Source organism: Scaptodrosophila lebanonensis, unplaced genomic scaffold (genome assembly GCF_003285725.1).
Source record: "Scaptodrosophila lebanonensis strain 11010-0011.00,11010-0021.00 unplaced genomic scaffold, SlebRS2 tig00000043-arrow-pilon, whole genome shotgun sequence".
Classification (NCBI taxonomy): domain Eukaryota; kingdom Metazoa; phylum Arthropoda; class Insecta; order Diptera; family Drosophilidae; genus Scaptodrosophila; species Scaptodrosophila lebanonensis.
Genome location: NW_022060545.1, coordinates 19,046 through 31,221, shown reverse-complemented (window position 1 = coordinate 31,221; position 12,176 = coordinate 19,046). Strand labels below are relative to the sequence as shown.

General features: G+C 35.9%; 1 protein-coding gene across 1 annotated transcript; it reads right to left on the bottom strand.

The window, feature by feature from the left end:
* Positions 1-1,641: 1,641 nt before the first annotated feature.
* LOC115622199 lies at positions 1,642-8,039 on the bottom strand. The gene is made up of 2 exons (XM_030516093.1): positions 7,966-8,039; positions 1,642-2,710 (listed from the first exon to the last, which is right to left on the bottom strand). Exons 1-2 carry the CDS (start codon positions 8,037-8,039, stop codon positions 1,642-1,644), a joined length of 1,143 nt encoding a protein of 380 aa, XP_030371953.1.
* Positions 8,040-12,176: the final 4,137 nt, after the last annotated feature.

Here is a 12,176-nt window from a genome sequence, read left to right as displayed (position 1 = left end):
TATAAAAAATGTGGTCTTCCCAAATTATTGGATTAAACTTAACTTTGGAATCGATTAAAAGTTGACAAAATTGTTGACAACTACTTATAATTGGATCTTGTGATATACAGACAAAAACGGGATGGTTTTATGGGTTTCTTTTCTTGTAGAAAATGTATAAATATTATAAAACCTTGAAATGAATATTTACCTTCTATTAGGATATCTAGGAGTAATCGAATTGACAATTTCAGTTTCGACTCTAGATAGATAAAAGATTTCAGTTCAAAATTTACTTTCTTTTTTTAAGGCATTTAATATTATAATAATAATTATCTGCGATTTGTTTGTGGAGTTTATTTCTGTTCAGTTTGTTGGCATTTGTTCCATTGTGCGATGCTGCGATGGGAGCTGAACGTGAGCATGTGTGTGGGTGTTTAAAAGAGCAAAATCAGTGAATCACAATAATGCCTCAATTTCCGTTAGCCCACAACCCATTCCCAATGATAAAGGAGGCGTGCTGAGGATTGAAAAAAGCGGCGTAATGAAATCGCATTCAATTAAACATTACACAGACAGCAGGCGGGGTAAATGGGTTACTAGAAGGAGTAGGGGAACGGGGGCGAGTGCAAAAAATCTCTGAAAAAATAAAAATACAGACGACCTGATAAGGTTTGGGACTTGACTGACTTGAGCCATACGTGCCCAGTCGCATGTTCATCGAGTCATGTTGTTGCTGCCGATGGCACAACAGCCCAGGGACAAGCCAAGCCGATTTCTTGGCCCACAGAGGCTTACGGCTTCCCTGCGGGTGTTAACATCTCTCGGACATTTCTTGCATTTCTCACCCACTGATTCACATTGACGAGAAAGTGAATGAATGACACACATGTGATTTCGTCCTTTCACACACTTACTTTTAACTTGGGCCATGATGGCCTTGCCAATATGTGTGTAAGTTTGGATAGAAGGAAATCAGGTAGCCATCGAAGGCAGGTGAAAGAGGTGGCTCTTCAGCTTCATTTCAATTGAACAAATGCAGTGAATGGTGTAAATGACTGGCACCTCTTGCGCTTGACTTCAATTCAATTTCAATTTTGAGAGAATGAAAGCGACAAATTTGCTTTGATTAGCAAATGTGCTCTCTTTAAGATAGTAACTAAATCTTTGGGCATTGTTCTCTATAGTTATCAATAGTGTATTAAAGTTTCAAGCACCCCATTAATTGGGTCTGAAAAGATTTATATGTATTTATATATACACTGATATTTATGGTACTAATCGCTTCATCTTTATTCAACAAGTTTCCGAAGTAAAACAAATCTCCTCTAAAATATGAAGAACATTAAATTTACAATCAAATATTATTTATATAAATAAGAATTTTTGAGGCGAATTCAGGGGCGCTTTTAGGCATATAAGATATATCCTATTAAGCTTGTAGCTTAAGGTAAGCATTTTGGTTTATTATCTTTCTCTCTCACTCTCTCTGATCAGTTTTGGCAGAGGATCGGGTTGCAAATAAATTCCTTCAATATGTTAATAGACATAACAAGTTTAGAAGGTTTCGTTTTGTTGACAAAAACTCCTCTTCTTTTTCACATAACGCCCTATTGTCCGCTTAAGCATAAGCAAATAATACTTGATATTTGTTTTCTAACATCAACGTCGAGTGTTAGGGTTCTCAAAACTGGTCTGTGCCGGCATCATATTGGGGCCATCATTAACAAACCGAAAAAAATATTGCAGATCATATACTCTAACATTATTTTCCAATTTAGGTTTTACTTTCTTCACCTGCTGCCGAAGCCCCCATTGTGGCTTCCGGGGAAAGCAAAACATGAAGAGTTGAATAAGCTTAAGCTTAATCCAGTGCAGCAACCACCATAATTTTGGCCAGGACTGCAAAGTGCAGACCCACAACAGTCCAAACGAGGCCTTATCAGAGGCATAGTACAGCTTGTAGTAGGCCAGCATGCGCAGCAGACAGCGATGTATGTAGGGCACCCACGGGTTGTGCCAGAGGCGGCGATAACCATGACAGAACTTTATCATTATCCATGCCCCAACCATCAGAGTGCTGGTCACCAACGAGAAGTGCTGTGAGACCACCATCTTGAAATTTTCCTGCACCGGACGAAATCGAATTAGATCCTTTAGAGTAGCACCCTTCGCGAACAGCAGCGCAATACAAACAACGCATACGCGACCCAAATAGATGCTCAAGGCGCCGACTGTGCAATAACAGAACCACAAAGATCCTCCCAATACTGGAGCAGCCACATACAATGTCAGCCCCAGAACAAACATTGCGAAACGTTCCTCATCTAAGTGTTCCTCCAGCAATGTTAGATTGAACGGTTCCGATGTAAGGATACCGTAGCAAGTGCTCGTGTGTGCTGGAAGGGAAATTAAATGCGAACCATCTCCACGAGAAAGCAATTTCCCTTCATAGTTGCCACGCTTCAGTTCAGAGGACTGGCAAACACTGCGGGCTGTTGAGCCCTTAAACTGCTGGTACTCGGCATCGCTGTCAATCTCCAGATATACATATTTGGACTGAAAGACATTCACAAGGCGGAAGGGCTCCGGCCAGTGGCAAAAGATCTGTACAAAATTGTGTTTGCGACCCTTCTGGATGGGCTTTGGAGAGTTCCGTATGTGTACCTCGTTTGCCTTCAAGTCCGTAACCAATTCTCGATGGCAATAAGCTTCTGGGGAGCTCGCAGAGCTGTTAGATATTGTTATTAATGTAACTAATAGGACTACTTCATGATACATATTTCCAAATGTAAAATGTTTCCAAATACTGTGTAGGCAACACAGTAGCCTACTAGTATATTCCAGTAATTTATTCTAAATCAAAACTAATGACTTGGGACGCCGTAACCATCATCACAAGAAGCGAATGTCAAAGTTATCATAAAATTTAATAATTGTCCAACATAGGACAGATCTTAAATAAAGCATAAAGATTATAAAAAAAATTCTAATGAATTGACGAAAGCCGCAGACTCTCATCAGCAATATGTTTAATTTGTTAAATATAATCAACCAAAAAGGTATAATATCAGCAAAAAAAAAAAAATTAAAGAAACAAAAAAATGTTAACAATTTTTGCGAACGCTATAGAATGATATATAATCTTCATTATTCTCAGAGTGACCTCAAATTGTTTTTAGAAACTATATAATAAGTAAATAAATTAATTATAACGATTCAGTTCCTCAATTTAAATCCCAGAAACTTATTTCTTTGCATACATTTTTATTAATTAGGCCTACATTTTAAATAAAAATATATTTTGGAGCCCTAATAAGTTAAGTTTTCTCAAAGTCAAACACACTCGTTAAAAATACTGAACAAATTACTACAATATTAATTTTAATTGAAAGAATTCACAAAAAGCCGTGTTTATACAAGCAATATCATCCACTATATAAATAATAATAAAACTACTATCAAAATCAGCACTTCAACTACGATATCAGAATTTCTTAGAATAATACGCAGATTTCTAAAATTAATTCAATCTTTGGTAAAATTTACGAAATTTGTAAAGATTTTTGTAGTATAGTTGGAAGATTATAAATAATCTCCTCCAATATGTCCAAAGATAAGTTCTAACTCAATTCTAATTAGTCATATAACTACTTTTATAGTTGGTGATTTTTCAATATCCCTTGTATTAAGTCAATTGTTAGTGTGCCAATAAGTGCCCATTTGTTTTCTATGAAAATGCATTCCACATGTAAATTGTAACTTTTGGCTTTTTAAGTCACAAATATATTTTTAAAACATAAAGTAAACATTTTAAAATCACTATAAAAGACCAAAATGATTTTGGTCTGAAATGTAATACAAAAATAAAGGTAATTTAACTTAAATCGTATTAATTTAGCTCAATCAAAAATTTGTTTGCATAACATGTTACTCGTAAACCAATACAATTTTACAGAAAATTAAATCAGATTAAACAAACAAAAGGAAAGCATGCATTTGTTGGCGAATGAGAGAAGGAAAAACTAATCCCTGAACTGCATAAAACATTTTTGTGCATTTCGTTTTGCACGCCAATTTACTATAGAAGGAAAGTTTTCACATAACCACATGCCATCGTGAATTAAGCCATCAGTAGAACTGGCCAACAACTGTTAACACAAAACTAAAACTGCGCCAGGTAATCATCTGACCCACTCAGCAAAGTGCCAACACTTAGGCGACGTAATTTAAAACCCAAACGTAGAGTCACAACAACAGCAACAACAACAATAACAGGAAGAAACTCTAGAAAGTTGTGCCATTTGTGCGCCTTTTACCACTAAGTCAGAGCTAAGCATTATGTTAGTTTATTTAACTACCGTCATTATATGCAGAATGCAGAGCAAAAGAAAGAAGAAAGCAGATGGAGGTCAACATAATCCAAATGCGTTTTGACATTTCAGTCTAAGTGTCGTTAGGACAGTGAAGCAAAATATTCACAAATTCTTATAAAATAGCAATTTTTATAGCACTTCAATATACACCCAACATACCCAATGTCATGATTTTCACTTCAAAATACTAGCGAGAAAAGTCCAGTAAACTTAAGGCATTGAAATAGAAAATCACTTTGCTTTGAAAAGTAGCTAACGCAATATTTCCGCCATGGCAACAATTTGGAAACCAAAAACCTCATATATTTCTCAATGTTCAATTTTTTGTTAGTCTTAAGGCTTAAACCACACTTGGACTTCTAGAAAATGTAAAAAATATTCTCTTATACCAGTTAAAGTATATTATACTACACACTATACATATATGATCAGAAAACCAAAACAAATTGATCCGCTTCTACGTGTTTACAGAGTTAGTTATTGGACTGAAAAATCTTAGAATTTGTATTCGATAAATCAAAAAGACATATTAGAAAAGTAGCTAAATAGATCGTTAAGAGTTTCATGTCTGAATTCATAAGAAGACAGTTGTCAGAGCTGAGAGTTTTCAAAAATATATTCTTTTTATATATAGATTTTCTGTAGAAAGTAACAAATTTGCGAATAATATTTTTGTGAAATTCCAGAAGTGACAATAATTTCGGCAACTTTTATGAAACTAATCTCACTGTCTGACCACCTCTTGACCACTAACTGTTAGCCGTTCTGTTCGAGCCATCCCCTATACTACTCTAAGACAATGCAACAAGGCAGCACGGGTTGGTAGGGGGAGGATGGACGGTCGCATTAAAGATTGACACGTGACCGTGCAATGATTTTCAGTTTAACGTTGTCACATGCGTCGGTGTTGCTTAGTCCTCCCCTCTCCCCATGGCTCAGGAAGGGAAAACTTTTTATACGTATATATGTATGTATAGTATGTGACATAACCAGGCTTCCATCCATTTCTCTTTGGTAGTGTGTTTGGTCACCGGCACTTGGTTGGGCTGCCTGTATTTGGTTTCAGGAAACGTGCAAAGCTGCCGTTGATCCTTTTTTTTTTCTTAACATTTTCTTTGCTGATTTTTACTTTTACTTGGCAAGCTCCCTTGTTATTTCTGTTGTTGTTGTTGCTGTGGCATTTGTTGTGTGGCTCGGATTACGCGCTTCACTTAAGTGTGCTCAGTTGCTTCCGTTTTCCTTTGTCTTGTTTTGAGGATTGGTTTGGTCTACGGAGGCGTAAACAGGGACTGGAAGTCTGGCTGGGGGCGTGTATGTTGTGCATTCTTGTGTTTCAGTTTTGTGCGTGTGGACCGGCAGCATCAGCAGCAGCAGGAAAAATGTCTTCATTAATGACAATCTTCGCAAGCAGTTGACTTTTCTTAAATTGCTGTTGAAAATCGAATTTTGGATTCAAAAGACGTATGCAGCACTATGGGATAATATTTCAACTAATACTTTAGAACAATGTTTATAAAATGATTTTTAAGAATATATTCGATACTGAAGTATGCTTTTAGTATATTAAATATTTTATATATCCTTATACTTATATGAGACATTGAGTGCTTTGTAATAAACTCACCTTTGAATAAAGAATATAACCAGTAAGCTTTCACATTCCATTTACAGTTTGAGAGTCACACAACACCAACACGAATAGACACAGAGTTTTCAAGCCACTACTGCTTTGACATTCAAACAGCAACAGTTTTGAAAGCATTAACTGACAAGCCAAACCGCGACGCTCCCGATCACGAGTTGAATGGAGTTTTGAAGCCACTGCTGCTTTGCCCAACGAACAGCAACAGTTTTGAAAGCATAACTGAACCGAATCGACAAGCAACGCCGCGACGTTCCCGATCACTAAAAGAGAGCGTCGCTTGCTTGCGACGAACGAAGGAAAAGGCAAAGGCAAAGAAAGAAACGGAGCGACGCCAAATTTTCATTGCGCAAAAAACACTTATTTACAATATTTATTTTGTGTTAATCGATGTACAAATTATATCAAAATGCTAAGCACAAATTGATCCACAGATTTATGGTATTTTTATGCTTCTAGCTCAAATCAAGACGCGCACTTCGGAACTCATTGATTTAACGACCACCACACGCGCCAATTGAAAAACACGTACTATCGTCAAGTCTAAGTTGTAAGCAAACGTGTAAAGGGAATAGAAAAAAACGAACTGTCAATGCTCTCTTGTGCTCTCTTGTAAGCATGGACGTGGGCAAGCCTCTCTCCATCGCCAAAAAGGCAAAGGGGATACAATATAATTATCACCCTTTTGCTAAAAAAATAAATCATCGACTCCACCTCTGGTGGATCAGTTCGTTCGCGCCAAATTTTGAGAAGCGGCGACCTGCTTATCGAAACAAAAATTTACTGCAATATCTTATCTGTTTTAGAGAAGAAAATTCAATCTTTTTATTTCTCATTGCCGTAGCAAACTCTAATTAAATCCATCTTGCTTGTATAATTCAGCAATACGTTTATATTTATAACTTAAATTAAACTTATAGATAAATACAAACACAACTTAAACTGGGTGTTTAGTCTTAATTAGAAAGAATTTAATATATTTTTAAAACTTTACTTTAATAACAAATAAAATTCCCCCAACGTGTCGGAGGCATTAATAGTCGTTATTGTACAGCTTTGTGTTAGGCTTTCTTATCTTTTAAGTTGAGTTTAAATTGTTATATTAAGTTATATCATCATTTTATTTTTTATTTTAATATATATAATATGTTAAAATATATTTTAATTATTATAATCGACAGAATTATTGTTGATGTACTAAATAAAATTTTAAAAAATAAAATAAAAATAAAAATAATAAAAATGCATGATTAAGCGATTCCGTTTAATGTAAAAATGATATTTACAAATTGTAATAATAATTGAGAAAATTTCAATTTCAAAATAACGCAGATTAGATTTAGTTTGTGTTTAGGTTTAAATTTCCAAAATGTGGAAAAGGCTCATTGCTGCACATGCTCTAAAAATATGGCCATGACCTTTTGCTAAATAGCCCGCACATAAAATAATTCTCAAATGGCCTAGAATGTACAAAAGTAATTAAAATCCGAAAACTTTACGAGCAAATTTGGATCAAGTAGACAAACAAAAATCAGGCAATCTGTGTGATGTCACAGGCAAGCCCAACATCAAATTTATGGCGCTCTGACAGTCTAAACGAGGTAATAAACGTTTGATGGGACTGTACGAGTGTGTACGAATATGTGTGTGTGGTTGGGGGTGTACGGGTTGCAACTAATAAAGCTTTAAAGCATTTCAAACACACATTAGGCCCAACTTCGTGTGGAGTGCCAAAAGCCGCTTGTTCCCTGAATGGGAAAAGAGACAACACTTAATTTCAATTGCTACAATTAAGAGGGCCCGCAAGCCCACACATACACTCACACATACTTTTGCAGTTACAGGACAACGCACATAAATATGCTTTAAAAAGTTACACTTGAAAAAAAAAAGAACAACAGCAACAACAAAACGATAAGCGAGCTAAGCCTGAAAATCCCAACTCACTTGTCTAATTAAGCAGCTAACTGGGGAGTGGTGGGTGGTGGATGGCGGGTGGTGTTAGTGCAATGACCATCCCACATGTGGACCATGGCGTCCATTTTGCCGACTGACCTTTTTTCTAAATCACTAGCCACATAACCCGTACGCTTGAGCGTCAGCATCAGCACCAGGACTAGGTCCAGGGCCAGAGGCAGCAGGACTAGGGCCAAAAGGCCAGACGTCGCACCCAGTTAAAGACAGAAAGTGGCCAGACAGACGCAACCCCTTTGGCTGAGGGAATCATTCAACCCTTAAATTGGTACGCAATGTCAACGATGAATTATCTGCAACCTGCTAAGCAAGAGCGAACCAGCCGAGTAGCAGTCGTCAGCCAACCGAGCAGTGCGCCAGCCCCAGGCCATTTACATAGAACCATCAGTAGTAGTGGTCGAGGCGGTAGCGGTAGCGGTGGCGGGGGCGGTGGCAGCAGAGAAATGGTCCTCGCTGCCCCAAGCTTTTGTCAAATGTCGGCCGATGTCAAAGCAGCGCGCGCCGTGGCCATAAATCACAGTCGGATGGGCGGCATGATGGACGCTGTCAGAGAAACTTTGGAGCATTTTAAAGTTGGGCGCGTTGCTAACTGCTTTAAGGTTCAATGAACTTGACTCCTTTTCAGAGCTGCTTCATTTGTATTTTAATGCAATGAGACAACGATGTTCCAATTCACGTTTTAGATTATCTGACAAAAACGATGGAACTATTAGAATATGTCTTGATTTATTTTTTATTGAAGGCAAAGGGATAATGCGGTTTCGCATAGGAATAACACTATGGCAGAGCTCAGGGCACAGTTTTTAGAAGCTGAAAAATAAGCTATTTAACCTGATTAAACAACTGCTGCATTGCAAAATTTGATACAAAAAAGAAATAACATATAATCGTAATATTTTTTAAAATTTTTTTATTAATAATGTCTGAAAGCTACACCATTTGATGGATCTACTCAAATGTAAGTAACATTTTAATGAACGTTCCTACATTTGTAAGTTCTAGAGACATATAAGCATGAATCTTATTGACGAAACTATTAGTAGGAACTTCTATGTTACGAATATTAATAGAAACTGGCATTAAAATATAGGACATTTATATGCAAAAGCTATTTTTTGATTGTATTAAAAACGCCAGCATTATTATTCCTAGAAATAACATATATACTTATTCTTTTTAATTGTTAGATCTTCTTTAATAAGACACATGTACAAATATACAAATATACCTATTGCTTTTAATTGCTATCATAGAATATAAATACATATCATAAAAAATAAAAATTTAAGGAACAAAAGGTAGATTCAGATCTAAAATCTTTTTAAATCTATTCAAAAAGAATTTGCTAGAAAAGATTTAGTACTCCAAAATGTTTTAAAGATGTGTGTTCAAAAAAAAAAAAAGATACTTGATCCATGTAGTTTTGGCCTTTTAATTAATTAATTTAATTTTTTATGGACTTTTGAATTGATCATATTTTGCATTTATGGAGTATTTTTGATATAGTTAAAAATTACCCCTATTAATTACATCAAAATATACAAAAAGAAGATGCACAATTATTAACAATAGGCTCTAAGCTGGAAAGCACTTGCTAATTGTCAAATGAAACCCATCTATTGCACAAACAAACAAACAAACAAAAAATCGAGGAAATAAAATGAAATACATTTATGATTGCACAAAGTTTTAATGCAAAGAATGTATCAAAAATATTAATGCAGTAACTTGCTTACTTGAGAGCTAATCGAGAATGTACAAAATATCGAATTCTAAAGTTTTATTTGTAAAGACTAAATCCAATTCGCAGACTCCTTTAAATAAAATTTGGCCTCACTTCTATTGTACGACATAAAATTTTTTGCATCATCAAGAGCCGGCAGCGTGGGGTTCCCCCGCACATAGACCAAAATCAACTCATGTGAAAAATTAAAACTCGAGCAATGAAAAATCATCACCGGGAGCTCACCCACCCACATTCGTTCCCATCCCCGCAACAGTAGGGAGGAGTAACAAAAATGGAAACAGTGGCAAAATATTTAGGGGTGTGTGTCTGCGAAAGCGAACCAAGAAAAAAATGTGAGCTACAAAAATGTCCAGCGATCAAAGGCAGTACATGCTGCGGGCGCTGGTCTGGGGGTCCTCCTGCTCTAGTCTGTCTCCGTCCGGAACTCTCACACCTTGATGGATGACAAAAAGTGCCAGACAAGCAGACGACAACAGCAACAAAAGCAACAGAAGCAGCAAAACCAAAAGCGAAGACATTGCGCCCTCGATGACAATGTCAATGACGACATTGAAACCGGAAAATTGCTGCGGGTCTTTGTCAATTTATCTGCGGCACTTGTATTTATATACGAGTATTTGCGTCCATATACAATTATTGATAATTTTCCACAAAAAAAAAAATAAAAAAAAAGATGAAGAAAAGCGCGGTCAAAAATCCATGCCTAATTGAGAAGATTAGTGGGCGGGCCAACAAATTCAAACTCAGCCAAAATTCGTCATGTCAGCAATGCAAGTGAAAGCGAGGGCGAAGGATCTTTGACAGGAAGGCGGCGTGTAATTTATAAACTAAATTGTTGGCCCCATAGCTCTTGGCCCGTCTGTCATTGACATATTGCGCATCATCACAAATATATTAACTGTTCATTGACAGTTGCCGCCGTCATCATCATCGACGCCATTTCTGCTGTTCCTGCTGCTGCTTGTCAACAGTTTCCGGTGCGATGGCGATGCCGATGGCGACAGTGGAAGAAACTTCACTCTCTAGAGTGGCGTGTAAAAGTTTCTTTCAGCATTTTGTGAAAAATTGCGCTAATAAAATTGAAGTCTTGTCTTTACGATTTTTTTTTTTCTTTATACATATATATCGTTTGTTGTCCAAATTCTAGAGGGTGAGACTACAGCGACATGAAGTTTAACTACGGCCAGAAAAAAAGAGAGCCAAAAAACAACATGTTTGTGAAAGGAAAGTGAAACGATATTAGAAATTAGTTTGCTTCCAGAGATATAAAAAAATCGCAATAAAGAGTATTGTTTGTTGAAACTAGATTTTCTAAAAAGGAATTTTTACTTGCACTATTGTGTTAAAATATACAAGTATAAAGCAATATGTAGCTACTTCTATTATCAATTCAAATCAATCGTAAATAAATCCATTAAAAAGTTGTCTACAAATTTTGATCATGTACATTATGCTTTCTGCTGGCCCATTGTTAGGTATTTGTAAAGGGTGGGATGTGCTCTACATTTTAGACGCTTCTCCCAAATGTAAACCTCTCCTATCCCTGGTACACACTACTTTCCATCTGCGCAAGTATAAAACTGCTTTTCTTGCTTGGAGTTAACTTTTGGCAGGACACCAAGGAATATAATTTGAACAGGGAATATACGAACGCTTACGTATCCATCTGGCATTTGTCTGTTAAGCAAACAATTTTCTAACTATACAATTCTCTTCTTTATTGGCTTAGACACCACGCAAGGAGTATGACGGCCGTGCAATGTTTATCTAATACTTCAATCCAATTACGGCTTCATTACTTAGTAAGCCTAAAATATGAGATATACCTAAAAGCATCTTTATCGCTTTTAAAGAAAAAATAATATTCAAATAATATAAAAGCATTAAATACAAATCTCAATTTCAGTTCAAACGTAGTCTCATGCAGAAAGCTGCAAACTTGTCATAGTCTTTAATATAATTAATATTTTTTTTTCTGTTGGCTGTTATTAAAAATTAGCTTAGAAAGTATGTACATATAAATATATAATAAATAAATAAATAAATAAATACATAAATAATATATTTTAAATTGCGCACAATATTCATAAGCCCAAATAATAGTTGAAGAGGGGCTTATTATTCAGTCTCATTTCGAATTGAAATTTAATTTCGTTATGAATTAAATGTTTTGAAATTATGTACATAAAAAAGTATTTCAGAGAAGTTTTGAAAAGCAATCCATTGCAATCGGAAAGTATTTAGAGACATAGCCATAGCCGATTAGCTCGCTGATTATTTCGTCTGTCATTGAACAGTTTTAAAGTTTTTAATTCAAAGGTTGCCAACAAGTCTAAAATGTAGTTTTTAATCGGTTTGGATAATATTCCCTGGATGATTCCAGTTTCATTGACAAAACTAACGATTAAGTTTTAATTTCAAATACTTATACATAGTTATATTTTTGTAAATTGCCCAA

Bases quoted from the DNA above. Each gene is read 5' to 3' on its own strand.
- LOC115622199 (XM_030516093.1), bottom strand. From the start codon at position 8,039: ATGGACGCCATGGTCCACATGTGGGATGGTCATTGCACTAACACCACC. The intron at 2,711-7,965 runs GTTAGCTGCTTA...AATATCTAACAG, and splicing joins CCACCACCCACCACTCCCCA to CTCTGCGAGCTCCCCAGAAG.